The sequence below is a fragment of the Branchiostoma floridae genome, chromosome 1, assembly GCF_000003815.2.
Source record: "Branchiostoma floridae strain S238N-H82 chromosome 1, Bfl_VNyyK, whole genome shotgun sequence".
Taxonomy (NCBI): Eukaryota; Metazoa; Chordata; class Leptocardii; order Amphioxiformes; family Branchiostomatidae; genus Branchiostoma; species Branchiostoma floridae.
Window position 1 is genome coordinate 10,268,940 of NC_049979.1, and position 16,223 is coordinate 10,285,162.

At 45.5% G+C, this 16,223-nt stretch overlaps 3 protein-coding genes across 3 annotated transcripts; all 3 read left to right on the forward strand.

Annotated features, from left to right (window-relative positions):
* Positions 1–1,340: 1,340 nt before the first annotated feature.
* LOC118427172 lies at positions 1,341–6,345 on the forward strand. Its single transcript, XM_035836812.1, has 4 exons — positions 1,341–2,349; positions 2,386–2,680; positions 3,249–3,347; positions 6,266–6,345. Exons 1-4 carry the CDS (start codon positions 2,164–2,166, stop codon positions 6,343–6,345), a joined length of 660 nt encoding a protein of 219 aa, XP_035692705.1. The 5' UTR covers positions 1,341–2,163.
* An 878-nt stretch (positions 6,346–7,223) lies between these two features.
* On the forward strand, positions 7,224–10,010 carry LOC118421964 (midasin-like). Its single transcript, XM_035829470.1, has 2 exons — positions 7,224–9,613; positions 9,734–10,010. Exons 1-2 carry the CDS (start codon positions 7,263–7,265, stop codon positions 9,792–9,794), a joined length of 2,412 nt encoding a protein of 803 aa, XP_035685363.1. The 5' UTR covers positions 7,224–7,262; the 3' UTR covers positions 9,795–10,010.
* A 3,431-nt stretch (positions 10,011–13,441) lies between these two features.
* On the forward strand, positions 13,442–16,013 carry LOC118427236 (protein qua-1-like). Its single transcript, XM_035836890.1, has 2 exons — positions 13,442–14,838; positions 15,203–16,013. Exons 1-2 carry the CDS (start codon positions 13,442–13,444, stop codon positions 15,300–15,302), a joined length of 1,497 nt encoding a protein of 498 aa, XP_035692783.1. The 3' UTR covers positions 15,303–16,013.
* The last annotated feature ends 210 nt before the right edge of the window (positions 16,014–16,223 follow it).

Here is a 16,223-nt window from a genome sequence, read left to right on the forward strand (position 1 = left end):
ATCGGAAAGGACATCGTCGCTGAAGCGGCTAAACCGAGACGCCACCCTTACGGGAATGACGCCATGGGCGAACGCAAAGGTACGAATGATGAAATACTTAACTAGAGGAGAGTTCTGCACAGATAACTTTCAGGCCAGCAGAGAATTTCCTCTTGCACGTAGCCATAGACCGTGTTATAGCTATAGCTGTATCTTTCCCCCTGTTGCTCCCTAATCCGGAGCTCTCTACTGGTCATAAAAACCTGCACCCAAAGGGTAATATTGCTAGAGGTGGGCGACCATGCAGTGCGCTGTCGTCTGTGACAACATGTCCCCGGGTTTCGACAGTTTCTACTATATTTTCAGTCTACAATGGTGTCCGATGGAGACAACCTTTACTCAGAAGTTGGACAAGTTATGTATGCCACAGTTAATTTCCCTTAGAAGCGCAATAGTCCAGGGGAGAAACCCAAAAATAAGCATCTCGTCGTGAGCACACCCCGTATACAATTAGTTCAGTTGCTAAGGAAACGATACTTCCATAGCAACGGAAAATATTGGATTCATCCATACATGAAGTAGTTGTAACTAATTTTCAATAAAGATAAAGCTGAAATTTGAATTGTATGCGCGATACCCATGATGTATTGGATTTCTGTAGTTTTACTCCAAATAAAGCAGCATTCACGTAACGTGTGACATCGATCACACTTGAAGAAAGTCCCAAGCGACAGAAGAGAGTTTTTATTTTCTGCCCATAGCGTGTTTCTATGGCGAGCGTTGTTCTGAGAATCTCCTCATAAACTGCTGTCCGTATCAGAGTCAGTTCATCTGTCTGAGATAGAGAAGATCGAGTCGCCCTGGATGCCTGTCCTATCAGTTCTATTACGTCATCCGGCCCAAGTGCATGTTAGAATTGAGCTTACAAGTTAAAGAAAATTGTCATGGCTTCATTGTTTTAATGCAACAAAACAGCAAATAGTGTCACAGTTCCCTTATATTGATATGCTGAGTCATACTACTATATCTATTTTGCTACAAAATCTTTAAGGTACTCTTGTTTTAGATATGCCAATCAATTGTGCGAACACGAGAGTGTAGGGTTCCACCTCAGTACTCTTTCACCTATCTCAAGATATTGACAATACAAAGGACAATGGATATTTACGTAATACTGAGTTTTGAGTTATGTGTGCCTATAATGTACGAAGAAGAATGGAATAGCCTCCCTCGATCGTTTAATCATACCCATCGCCTTGTGCAAGAACGCGAATTAACCGAAACTAGGGCACAGCTGCGAAGAAATGTAAAAAAAAACTGTACTTGTGCATTTTGTTGGGGGAATCATACATGACCAAAATGTTTGGAAAACCTTCCCATGGCTGTTGCCTAAAATACACGCACGCGCGCCCAAGACTAAAGCTATGATACAGGATGTAATCGCAGTCTTGATGTCAAAATATGGGCGTAGCAAACATCCAAGCAGCAATTATATGAAAGCCGAGCCTGATATCCATCCTATTCTGACCCCAGTCCACTCTTCTGATCGCTTTCCGGCCGAAAATTTGCGATCAGAGGAGCGAACCGATGCAGGAAGACGGTGGATACCATGGCCAGGCTATTGACATTTGTAATACTTGCCGAACATGTTGAGGGGTAGTTCTTGATAAGATTGACATTTTGCTGACATAACAGGGATCCCATATCGTCATATGCCATCCGATGACGCCCCGCTGAGCAGGCCTGTGGATGAGGAAAGCCGAAGGAGACTGGCAGCAGGGTGGGACGACAAGGCGATCTCTACCAAGACGGGAGATCAACGTTTCAGCAAGACAGACGTGAAGAGGCCAAGACATAAGGATCCAAACAAGATGAAGCAAGGAGTCGATTATCCATCAGAATCGAAGCAATACCGAAATTCTCACACACAAGAGCTGAAGAAGCGGCCTACAACACTGGACGAAAAAATGATGAATGGAAAACGGCCCATGTCGTCCATAAATCAACAAAACCGTGACAGGGGAAAGGGGAGGGAATCACAACAGAGCAAACCACCCGTGCCCAAACCGAAGCCTTTCTTCACACAGTCCTCCAGCCGTCACTTGATAGATCGGGTTGATTCAGATAAAGAAAGGGTGGGAGCTATTCCAGAGAAGTGGCGGAAACGAGGTGGATTGAAACCTGATGCACGGCCAACCCAGACTGGACGAGGAACAAAAGACCATGGTAGCGTTCATGGAGATGGTCAGGGGCGTGGAGATGGTCAGGGGCGTGGAGATGGTGAAGAGCGCGGAGTCGGTAAAGAGCGTGGAACTGTCCCAAAGCGTAGAGATGGCCAAGAGCGCCGAGCTGGTCAAGAGCGCGGAACTGGTCAAGATCGTGGAACTGTCCCAAAGCGTGGAACTGGTCAAGATCGTGGAACTGTCCCAAAGCGTGGAACTGGTCAAGATCGTGGAACTGTCCCAAAGCGTGGAACTGGTCAAGACCGTGGAACTGTCCCCAAGCGTGGAACAGTTGAAGAGCGTGGAACTGGCCCACGGGACTCGCGGAGTCGAGTTGGATCACAGCGTGATAAAAGGCCACCTAAAACCGATCCGAGAACAAACGAACCGGGCAACTGGCGCGATCGAATTGATAGATCATATATGGCCACGCTATATGGAGCGAATGAATGCCAGAAAGAACCACGCAGCACGTACAAGTAACCATCATTCCAGGAATACGTATGCTACTCGACGCAAGTACAGGCCTGTTGATTGGGGTGGGAGGAAGCCAACGAACAGAACAAGCAACATCTCTAGCCAGAGGGTAAGCTAACAGTGAATACAATACTCGTTTTACTATTTGTTATCACGGCAGCAAGTATCTAAATTAGGCAATGTTACACATACCCATTTCATGGTTTTGAAAAGTAAGACAGAACTGATATGTTGAAAAGTAAGCGGAACTGTGAGTGTATGTGCATGACTTAGCGTGTAGATATGTGGATAAAAATTAAAAATTAATTTTTATCTAACCTCAACCTTACTAGCGGCATTTTCTCATAAAGGGGAAGTCAATTTCGCCATTTCAGATAATACCAATCACTCTTGTATGTCCAGCGGTAAAGTTGGAATAATATGGGAATGTACCGATGCATAAAAATGTGTTACCTCTGTGTTCAAGTGAAGCCTCAACTTGTAGTATCAATGTCGATGTTGATGTTTCCAAGCTAAAATACTGCTTTTAGACAGGAGTTGAATTTACATTCGTTTGTTCGCCGCTTACAGAAAGTACAGAGTGGGAACCCGACAACAGCACGCGCACGGCAACAGTACCTGGAACGACAGCGGAACCGACAATCTCAGCAAAGGCTCAACAGAGTCAAGGCAAAGATTGAAAAAATATTAAAGGCAGAGCCAGCCACATCGCCCCGAGCTAAACGTCTTCAGCGCCAGCTGAATCAAATCTACGATCTCTTGAAGAGACAGATTTTACAGGCTGAAAGGCCGGCCAATAGCACCGTGGCGCGAGGACAGGGAAGACCAACAACCAACGCGTCTGGCGTTTCCAACGACTCTCCACGGGTGCCAACGCAGCGGCCGAGGAACAGACGATCATCTGACGTAAGTGACACAATGTACCATCTCTTCCAGAGAAGCTATCCCTTCAGGTCTTGCGCTTGTTTTCTTTTATGCAATACTTCTGCTTATCGGGACAATCAACATTCACGCCATGAGGATGATGCCAACATACACGTAGGCATGGTTTCAACATTTACATTGTTCACATTTATATTCAAATGAAAATGATTCTGTAGATTTGACTACGAACTCGCCTGGAGTCCAGTCTTGTTTTCTTTACACTCGTTCTCTTTGAAATGTAAAAAAAGGCATTTTTTGGTCGAAACATAAATCGGCTTTATTTTCGGTGAAAACTACCTGGTTGTTTAGGAAAATTCCTCTTTTAATCATAGCCAATAAATGGCAACTTATTATTTTCTGTCCCATTGGTAATGTATTACAGGGCAGGTAACAAATGTTACCGGTAACGTTTGTTACAACAGTAGACTTTACCCTGTTTTTTTTTCGAAAGGACTTACATTAATGACTACAACATGCAGGTATAAGTGGACATCCCTAGGGACATTTAAAAAGTGGGCAGCTTATTTATACCAGGTCAAATAGAAAGCTTAGACAGCATCGAACAATAGTAACATGTTACAGTAATTTCTGTACAACATTTTGTTAAGCAAGGTGGGATACAAATGGCAGTCAACAACACTTTCTTGTTTCTTTAGAAAGCCAGAAAAACTGTACAGCGTTAAAAAAACGGTCATTTCTAGTCTTATACGTGGACAATATAACCGTGGCAACCATCGTACTCGTGGTGGTAACGTTTGTTACAGAATCTGGCGACAGGCATAAACCACCTCACACAGCTTCCAAGATCAGTGACAGTAGCGACCTGACGTGATCGGGCAAAGGGCCTGGGTGGCTGGTTTTACCTGCCGACAATCATTCTGTGAACTGAATTATTACATTTGGGGCTACTATTTGAATTCTTCGTGTCTTCTCAGGCGACAGCCAATTTCTATTGAGTAAAATCCCACCCGTGGCTATGATAATCTTCCAAGCCATCAACCAATATGAATGTTGTATCTTTTGTAAAACACTACAGGGATTGTGGAAAAACGAAGGAACTAGTGATTTTTTTGTGAAATTTTCTGCATATCAAGTCGCAAAGGCAGGCGACAGCATTTTTTACATTTAAATGAGAATGAGCCTTTCGTCCGCTCCCGAAGGTCGCTATCCCACCGACAACAAAGTAGCGACCTTCGGGAGCGGACTAAAGCGAACAAGGCTGGATTCCAGGATACCTACGAACATGACAAACATTCAGCATGTCCTGTCGTATTGGTTATACACCGCCATCAGCGAACAGTCCTTTCGTCAGGCCTAAGATAGATATCCATTACAATACCATGTTGCAGAGGTAAGTTATTTGAAATTTTATTACCTCCATGAAATGTCATGGAATGGAGGTTATATTTTCTGTTATGTGTCTCTGTCTGTGTAGATGATTACTCAAGAACGGCTGGATGGATTGGTTTCATACTTGTTGTGTTGGTGGGGTGTGATGAAAGCTCGAATCGATGAGATTTTGGGAGCCGTATCTGTCGTTATAATTGATGTAATAATATCAGAAATCACCCCTATATTTGAGATATTTTGGTACAGGCATCGTGCTTTATGTGTTTGTTAATGGGCTTAGCTCCAAGCAGATGGTGAGGTGACAGCTGTTTGGGGAACCCCGAGTTTTTTTAATATGATAATTAGTTTTATTTATGTCTGCTAAGGATATCATGGAGATGTGAAGCGTAAATATAATTGTAAGAAGTTGAGGTACATTTAACGATAATGCTTAACAGGTATGGATGTCTCACATACTGTACTGCTGATTTGAGTGACATGGTGATTAAAATGCCATTAGGTCCTCTCATCTGGGTTGGGTGTCAGAAGTTTTACGGGCGATACAGATGTTCTGATTTTGTTACGATAAGGGACAGTTGTTAGTTGTCTCTTTCGTAGCCAATGGTACTTGTTTTTTAGCAGACGGGGTTGGCGCCAAGTATTCATCTTACAGTTGGTGTAGGGCTGTCAGAGGAAAGTGTGCATCTCGTTTTTGTACCGTGTGAACAGCTGATGTTATGACATATTGGTGGAAAATCAAATCACCATCTGACTAAAGTTGGCCACATCCCTTCTTCTTTCTGAGTTTCCCAACTTCCTCCCACCACACAGCTCTGAGGCACATAGTCGAACCTCAATAATGCTGACAACCTTAGACATTTTAAATGCCAAACATCAAGCTTAAGGAACACCACGCTACCATATGCCGTCGACCTCTTAAACGCACATTACACAATTAAGTGTCACATTTTGATAATTACTAATCAGATGGACATCCTCTGTGTCATTAAATAAATACACCACTACTTTCCCATAACATTTATATTATATAACCATTACTCTCAAATACAACCGACTATAAACATACATACCATCCACAAAAAAGCAATAAATATTTCATGGAGGTATGAGGTCCCCGAACTCTAGTTGTGATGTTCTTACATCAACATTGTCAGATATCGCCATCGGCGTCAGCAACATGTCAAATTTATGTTGGACAAAATGTCGACTCTGTCTTACGAATACAACTTTCTTTGAAACAATAGAGTAGTCTATTTTCAATTTTTTAAGACTCTTGTGTGGTATGGTAAGATTCATTTATTCTTTTCTTACAGAGAACGAGGCCGGCACCACAACAGTGGCGGCGTGGACGACAGTCATACACAAGTCTCAACAGGTTGAAGGAGAGGATTGAAAAACTTCTGAAGACAGACTCCGGAACATCGCCCCGATCTACACGTTACCAGGAAAAGCTCGAGCGCATCTACGCATTTCTGAAGAGGCAATTTCTGCTCTTCGAGAAGTCGGCCAAGAGTAGAGCTGCCATGTATGGACGGGAAACGTCGGGAAATAGCACGTCTAGTGCTTCAAATGGCACTACACGGACGCAACTTTCAAGGAGCAAACGGTCGTCTGAAGTTCGTCCCTTTGCGAGGACCTTAGAGGTCATGTCCGAGGCCATGTCCAGCCTGCTTGGGGTACGTGCAATTTTGTACATTACATATCACTGGTTTGCTGTTAATTGATGTTTGAAGGTGAAAAGGGACTATTAGTTTTTTTTTTTTTAGTGTTTGCTACTCTTCCTGGGGAGGAAAAAGGTAATGCAAAACATTACAGTCAACGTACATCTCCTACAATGAGTTGATTTTACTAATGTTTATCAGAACGGTTGGCTATAAATCTGGAAATGTTGACGGTATGACCGACATTGCCGGTCTTGACACCTCTAGAAAAGTGTTCAAATCATTCACTATCTTATGCTTACAGAAGAGACTACAACAACAGCAACGGGAACGCCCAGTGGACCCAAGGCGTGATTTTACCAACAGAGACATGGCAAGTAAACAACGGCAACGGGGACAATTTTCAAGTCTCAACAACAGGAAGGCGAAGCTTGAAAAAATGTTAAGGACGGACTCTCAAAGCAGCACGTCGCCCCTATTTGAACGTCTTCAGGAAAGGTTCCAGCACATCTACTCACTTATGAAGAGACTGCCGCTCATGAATGCTCACGAACAGTCAAAAACCAGCGAATCTGGGTCGCAGCTTTCGAGGAATAAACGATCGACAAAGTACGACCATTTTCAGAGAAACAACCTTTTCCCATCTGACATGCGTGATTTTGTCAACAGAGCTATGCAAGCATCAATCAGGGCAATGAAGAGGCTACCATCGAGCTATGATCAACAATATTCAAAGAATGAACTTCCTAGTCCGTATGGAAAGGGGGTTCCAGAGGGTGTCGTCAGTAGATTGAGTGTGCAGTTAAAACCACAGCCTCCATTTTCCTTGGTAGACACCAGGAGTGGATACGACAGCCCCGATGTGAACCAACTAGCGACGATTGAGACGTTGGTGAAGCAAACGGAGCACGATCTAGAAAGGTTGGAGAAAACTATCGACAAGTCAGAGAAACTCGGCACTTATTTCCATGACAATAGCATTACGAAATCAATGGACACTGCTCGCGACGCGATGCACAAACACATCGCTTCCATCCATCAAACCATCATGACCATTCTCGATCCAAGTGATGATGAGAAGGAGGAGATGGAGGAAGACTACTATGACGACGAACTAGAGGAAGATATCGACAGTGTCGACGACGACGACGACGACTACCAAGATGATGAAAACGACAACCATGACGAAGATGGCGACGATGGCGACTATGACGGCAGGGGTGATAATGACGGTGACGACGACAGTGGCGATGAAGACGACAGTTATGATGATGACAAAGACGACAGTGACAATGACGAAGACGGCATTGATGATGATGATGATGGCAGTTATGATGATGACGAAGATGTCGATGGTGAAGACGACCTTGATGACGGGGAAGAAGAAAGTGATGACTATGACGAGATCGACGAAGATGATGACAGTGTCGGAGGAGATTTCGACGAAGATGTCAGTAATGAAGAGGATGAGGATGACTATGATGATTACTATGAAGAGGAAAGTGATGGAAATGAAGAGGAAGACGAAAATTATGACAACGAAAGCGTCTATAGTGACACTGACGACAAGGATGCACTGGTGCAGAAGCTTATTTTCAAATTCAGATCTGGCCTACAAGGTCTTACTACCGTCGTGGATGATCTTGAAAGCCAGGTCAATCCACAGCAAAACATCAGTGCTGGCAATCTGGAAGACCTGAACGCAACTTCACCGCAAACTCTTCCTACCGACAAACAGTTCCCTCCACCGCCTCCATTTAGGGAACCTGACAGAAAATATCAGCTACAAGGACCAGAGGCCTGGGAAAGGGGTCGCAGAGTCTTGAATGCTGTGAAGTCCTACGTCTGTGGTAGGGTTGACACTGAACACCCTGTTATCGGTAGGTTCTGTGACAAAGATATACCGTCCATGGCCCCTTTCAAATTGCTTCGCAGCCGCGATGACTGGAGAAAGTGGGTTGGCGTGTATTTCCGCATGATGAAAATGTCAGAAGAAACAGCAATTGCAGAGATCCAACAGTTAGAGGCAGCCGGCTTACTGACTACACAGCACCTGCTTGACATGTTCCTCAGTACACCTATCACAGTTCGAGCCATGGAACAGGTCTCCCGCAGCCACGGCGTCCCGGTAGAGCAACTCCGTGAACAGCTGCGAAGTGGTCAGGTCGACATTCAGACCGTCAACGATATCCTGCTTTATATGAAGAAGGAAGCCTACAGGTCGTTCACTATACACACTTTAAACAACAAAGTCACATTGGAAGAGAGCAATGATGACCTGACAAAGATAACAGAGGACAAGTCCAAGTTCCCAGACAACCGTGAACAAGAAGTCGGCGAAGAAAATCTTGTTGACCTAGAATCTGAGCCGAACAGGAATAGAGAATTACCAGAAGAATTTCAACCAGACGAAATCGAAACAGAACTCCAGATGGACAATGGGATTGACGGTGAAGCACTCCTAGAAATTCCCAATTCGGAAGTTGTGTTGGAGGCGGAGTTGGAAGGCCAGGAGATGGGCGATGAGGACGAATATCCGGAGTTTGAACCTGTGCCGGAAGACGAGCTTGACGATCCTGCTTACACGTTACAACCAATGGAGGATGCTACGCAAATACTTGGACAAATTGAGGAGGAGCTGGAGGAACTGGGGCTGAACTTTGACGTGGATGACGAGAAAGAGTCGGAGTTTGAAAAGTTGAAACCCATCTTCGGAAGTGGTGTAGCCCAACCGGAAACAGCTGACAAACTGAAGAACTTTGCGTCGCTGTTGCAAAAACGTCAGGTTTCCCTGCGAAAGCCCGAATATCGTTTCAACATCAAGAAAGTCGCGGATACATTCCTGGACGTCTCCGAGGCGCGGCGCGTGGCCCATCGTAGCAATGCTGGAGAGGAAAAGGCCAGCTCTGCCGTTCAGGGACCAACCATGATCGCCGTGGTTGCAGCAGTGACTGGGGCAGCCGTGTTCGTCGTCATCATTGGAGTGATGCTGAAAGTCAGGTGTGTTATAGACACTACATGGATACCGCAGAGAGTAAAATAACGTTTAGATAAGAGCATCTTGTTGTGACATCGCTTATCTGTTATAGAGCTTATGTTTTTGTTTTCTCTTTGTCGCAGATTCAGGCAGTCTCGCCGCGAAGGCAAAACCACCCTACCGGCCACCAACCTTGACATCTAGTTTCCCCGATATTGATGAAGATGATCAGAGCAGATCCAGTATCCATATGACGCCATGTTTAATTTCGGCATTCTTCTTCATATCTCTCTGCATGGATCGTTCCTTTAGATGACATTTTTTTTTCGAAAGTGCAACTATTCTAGATGTAAGCACTATTTAGCAGCCTCTTTGAAACGTACACGCGTAAAGGTTAATAAACACGATGCATAAACACAACTTTAGCGTTGTCGTCACCCTTGTCATGTGTACATGTTGATATTGCAACGAATGTAACATGGAGTACACACTGTTGCATGTAGTACTGGTCCCTTAGAGACCTGGGTTGTAGCTGAAAAACCATTTCAGCCAGGCATTTCTTTAAAACTATGCGACAACTTAGAACCCAAAGATATGCTGTTTTATCTTAACATTGAAATATTTCGGACTGATCACTGATTCATTGCAACGAAGGCGCGATAATCTCCTGTGCGGAGAAAACTCTTCGGTTCACACATTCTTCTTCCTCGTTTTGAGACAAGCATGTACAAGGCCGCGTCCTTGCCCTTACAACGCCCTTATCCTCATCTCCGTCCGAAGACCTCTTAATCTTTTTTTGAAAACGGCCTTTTTGTAATGAGTGTTTGTTCCTCCCAGGTAATACCGTTTTAAAGGTCTTCCGTCATTACATTGACAAGGGTTTTCAAACTTACCAAAAACAACTCGGTACGCGAGATTATCCAATGTCGGGCGTGACGCAGGCGTTCCTTTACATCAATTTGCGTGCGTCATAGTGTGGGAATGTGTAGTTTGAATTTCAGCACAACAACTTTTCAGGGGAAAAGAGGGGCTAAAAGGATTTAGAGTGTTTATGGGTGAGTGTTTCTTTGTTTTTGACGTTGTGTTGAAATTCAAATCAGCCATTCCCACGGTCTGACGCATGCAAACTAATGTAAAGGAATTCCATTGCATCTTATGATAAAATGATGGTCAACTGTGCTAAAAATTGCATTTTGAACTTAGTTGCTATTGCATGAATAACATTCATCCTGATACCATGTTTCTAACCACATGTTTTTAACCCGCTTCGTTAAACGCGATGCGTTCTGCGCATAACTTGAAATTGAGACGACAGACAAATGGTAAATACGGGAAAACCGTTGATGCATTCATTTGATAAAACTGACATATACAGCTGGTAACGATATCACCGTTTGCGAACAAATACGTACTTGTGGTAATCCTCATTCTTTCCTTTTATTTTCATTCTCTGCACTTTAAAATTCTTCGTGCCGTAACATACGTTTAAGATGGTCTTCTCGTTTCACTTGCATGCCCCGTGCAACTTAACGAGCTAATGGTATTAAAAAAAAGAATTTTAGATGCAGGAAAGGATGACGTCGTCTTAAGTGAGACTGACGCACTTTTGGCACTTGATCCCAGCAGAACCTGAACATCTAATTACAATTATATTGTCGAGAAACATCCACAAACATAATAGTAAAAAATTAGATTAAACGGTATTGTGCTCTTACACGTACCAAGCAAAACAACATGCTTATAAAAATGCGCGGAAAGTTCAGTCCCACAGCACTCTCTGACAAACAACCTGCCTCGTCGTTACCAGCACCAACAAACAGTTTTTGCAGAGCTTACAGAGCTCCAAAGAGGCCGCACCGATGGCATCCCGGACACAGCTGTGTCTTGTCCTGCTGCTTCTGGCGGGGATGATGACCTCCAGTGAAGCATGGCGGACACGGAAGACATCAGGCAAGACAAGCACCAGCACTGGCACCACCGAGGAGGAGACTGACAACGCTTTGGCCGCTATGCAGCAGATGTTCGAGTCCGCGAAGGGACGTTTGCCGGAGGACCTGGAATCCAGAATTGGTGGAGGGGGTAATCGACAGCCTGCCCCTGACGCCCCGGAGGTACAAGATTTGTTCTCAGATAGACATTGCAAAATATATTCTTTGCGTAAAAGTTCTGATTGTGGAACGACTTATGAATATGTTTGTGAAAACCTCGTTTATGTGTTTTCCCCTCTTTTCTCTGTCATCTTCTCAGACCTCTGTGACGGAGAATCAGGAGCAAGACGCGCCAGAAGGTGGGTTATATAACGTTGACTGTTGCTTTTTCTTTTAAAAACTCGCAGTGTGGTAGTGTTTGAGTCCTGTCGTAAAGAAAGGTCAGAAAAGACATAGTCCTACGATTCTTGCCTTTTATTACAAATCTTGTATAGTAACCAGGGACATCATATATCTTGGTTACTATCTGTACTGCACGATTTTCTTCTTTATGGCGGCATTTTAGCATATCATTTTGTTTGATAACAGCTCAAAGTCGACGGAAGACAGGAGGGTTTCAGATGGAGAACATCTTTTCTAACATCGGTGACAAAGCTGCAGAGAAACTGCAGAACCTTCAACCATCCGGAACGTATTCCACAGGCTTTGACGGTAATTTCATGGTGAGAGAATCCCTCCCTCTGCTTAAGATGTTACGCTAGATATTGTCGGTTGTGTGGAGAAGGGTCGTGAACTGGTAATATTTGCAGGAGGCGTTTTCAGAAATTGGTAATATGAAGCTTAAATCAGTTGAACTTTGCTCTGCTCTACTTGACTGCAACAATAGATTTGTTTCGTTTTTTTGGTGGTTCAAAGTCTCTCTTTCACCTCAACTTCCCTAATGTAGCGAACAATGTAAGAGAACACTACGGTAGCTAAGTTCCTTAAAACAATAGGGAATGATGGATGCCGATTTTTGTATTGTACCGGACATGCGTCTTATACAATAAGAATCATATATCCCGGTTGTATTCCCAGGAGGCTATGAAAGAGCGGTTCCAAGATTTGGCAGACGGAGGAATAGCAACAGGTGCACGGCAGAAACAAGAAGAACGGAGGCCGTCGGAGGAGGAAAGGGGAGGCTCTGCTGGACGTCAGCAACAGGAAGAACGCAGGCCGTCGGAGGAGGAAAGAGGAGGCTCTGCTGGACGACAGCAACAGGAAGAACGGAGGCCGTCGGAGGAGGAAAGGGGAGGCTCTGCTGGACGACAGCAACAGGAAGAACGGAGGCCGTCGGAGGAGGAAAGGGGAGGCTCTGCTGGACGACAGCAACAGGAAGAACGGAGGCCGTCGGAGGAGGAAAGGGGAGGCTCTGCTGGACGACAGCAACAGGAAGAACGCAGGCCGTCGGAGGAGGAACGTGGAGGCTCTGCTGGACGACAGCAACAGGAAGAACGCAGGCCGTCGGAGGAGGAAAGGGGAGGCTCTGCTGGACGACAGCAACAGGAAGAACGGAGGCCGTCGGAGGAGGAAAGGGGAGGCTCTGCTGGACGACAGCAACTGGAAGAACGCAGGCCGTCGGAGGAGGAAAGGGGAGGCTCTGCTGGACGACAGCAACAGGAAGATCGGAGGCCGTCGGAGGAGGAAAGAGGAGGCTCTGCTGGACGACAGCAACAGGAAGAACGGAGGCCGTCGGAGGAGGAAAGAGGAGGCTCTGCTGGACGACAACAACAGGAAGAACGGAGGCCGTCGGAGGAGGAAAGGGGAGGCTCTGCTGGACGACAGCAACAGGAAGAACGGAGGCCGTCGGAGGAGGAAAGGGGAGGCTCTGCTGCACGGCAGAGACAGGAAGAACGGGCACATCGGAGGCCGTTGAAGGAGGAAATGGAAGGCTCTGCTTCAGAAGAGGAAACAGAAGTCGACGAATCCACGCAGGAGGAAATTGAACAAATTGAGGAATCCGTCCAAGAGGCAAATGAACACATGGAGCAAATGGAGCAAACTCTCCAAGAGGAAATAGAACAACTGCAGCAAGCCGCACAAGAGGAAAGGGAACAGACGGAGCAAGCCGTACATGAGGAAATGGAACAAATGGAGCAGGCCGTACATGAGGAAATGGCACAAATGGTGCATGAGCTAGAAGAGGAAGTCGGACACGAGGAAAGTGTTCAAGACGAACAGGTGCTGGAAACTGCAGAAACCGCACTCACTGATGAGGAAAGGGAAGCAATGTTGCAATCCGTCCATGACCAGGTCAGTGAGGGTATAGAAAAACAGGTGTATGAAGCTATGTTTAATGTACTTGTGCCAGAAGACAGCACAGTGGAAGAGCCAGAGGAGGAAGTATTGAGTCGAAGCGTCAGGGCAGCACCAAACAAGAAGGGCCGTGTGGAAACCGGTGAAGAAGATGTGGATGGAGACACAAAGGGCAAACGGCGTAATAATATCAAAAAGGGAGGTTCGGCTGATGGTTTGGTCAATGATGAATATTTCCTCAGCCCCGACCACCCCAGAAACAGAAAGCAAGAGAACGGCAAAGACGAGGACGACAAGGAAATGTCAGGAGACGGATCGGGCAGTGGCAGTGGTGACGGAGAAGGCAAGGCGTACGGGCGGGAGAAGGCTGGAGGCCAAGGGAAGCCTGAAGGCAAAGGCAAGCCTGAAGGCAAAGGCAAGCCTGAAGGTAAAGGGAAGCCTGAAGGCAAAGGAAAGGCTGCAGAGAAGGGCAAGGCTGGAGAGAAGGGCAAGGCTGCAGAGAAGGGCAAGGCTCAAGGCAAAGCAAAATGGTGGGAGAGAAGCGAGGCGGAGAAAGAACTTGAAGTCGAAAAGGAGAAAGAGATGCAGAAAGCAGTTAAAGGAGAGATGAAACAATTGGTCAAGAATTTGATTATGGAATCCCTGAGTGAAATTACGGAGGAGGAACAAGATGGAGAGACAGTGGAAGGGCAAAAGAAGAAGCCTGATACAGAAGAAATAAAATCTGCTTTGGCAGATATCAAGGCAAAGATGGGGAAAGGCAAGGGCAGCAAAGGAAAACAGGCAACGGCCACCGAAACCGAAGAGGAAGAAGTTGTAGATGCGGGGGAAAAAGAGAGCCGGCTGCAGAAGATGCGGCAGCAGCTTTTGAGTCGAAAGGGCAGGGAGGCGACCTTGGGAGAGTCTTCTTCAGAGGCCAAGGACCTAAGCAACCTGCAGGGCTCCAGCATCGCCGTGCTTGTAGCTGGAACCGCCATGCTGCTGCTCGCCGTGGGACTGATGGTGCAGAACAGGAGGATGGTCAGGTGAGGATAGAAACTCCTGCCACTGTCTGTTCTCAGTAAGGCCTACGTCACATTTCCAAACTGGGGCCCGGCCGGGCTGTTTCGAAAATTAATATTTTTGCCAATAAATATGCACAAGGCATGCTGTTGAATTATTTTTGGTCTGTCTTATGTTTTTGTTGTTTTTTAAATCGTACTTTCCGTTCCCCCAAACTGCCCGGCCGGCCTCTGTGGAAATGTGACGTTAGCCTTCGTAGATAGTTGTACCGGCAACCAATCATAGCAAAATATCTTGAATATCAATTACCACATGTTTATTCCTGTTGGTCTCATTGCTTCTTTCACATACTTTCTTGCTAACTGGGTTCAAAACTTTGCCCAACAGCGCCATCCTCCAGGGTGACAGCCACATCCCCGGGCGCGTGAGCTCGGAGTGGGCGGCTGAGGCAGGCGCAGTGCCCGGCAAGGCCTTCCACGTCCAGTAAGCTACGGACCTGACGGACCGACCAGCAACCAAACACATCGGACAAACGGACCAACACAATTTCAATTCTGATAGTAAGAACGAGAATCTAGTTACCCTCTAGTCTCTTACATAGTCTCATCTAACAATCCTGTGTCAAGAAAACAGGGTCGTCATATATTTCATTCAACTAGCAGCAAAGACTTTTTCAAAATTGAACATCCTGAGATTTGCAACTATATCCTCAATGCCATGTAACACCTGGCACAATTATCGTAACTGTTACATATAAATACTGTCCTAAATCACGAGACGGATATGATGTGTTTGTTGAAAAGCGCGGATTACGGACAACGAATCGGAATCATTTTGTCGTGTGCTGTGATCTAAGTCAAACGTACTAGTTTCTTATTAAATGCTTCGCTGTGTGCGGAAGAGCTTCCAAATCGCTATTTTGTTCATGCTACTTTGGCAACTTGTATTCATTCGTCGCAACTGCACTAATTGTAACAAACGCAGACCCATGAAGTAGTGATCTGCCCTGCGATATTTCCTGTTCTTCATGCCATCTGAGGCACTGGAATGTTCGTCGGGATGTGTTGTTGTGTAGAACGAGATGCTTTGTGAGTAAACTCCTGATGCTTTTGCTTCCTTGAACCCTGTCATACATTTGCTATTTGTGTTGGTTGTACCTGCGACACACGTGTGTAATAAACATATATCATCACATCAAGTTGTCTCAAGTTGCCTTATATTTGTTCAGGCGTTTCATAGGGGTACCCAGGCCTAGGGCAGCTAGTTTCCTTGATGGTCAGTCAGTAGCAGGGTATATTTTCCTTTCTATTCAAAGTAACCAATGCACCTCCCATTGTATGTTCCAATGGAAATGCCCTACCCCATGACCCAGGATTAGAACATGGCTCTTTCAGTTACAAGCTAATTG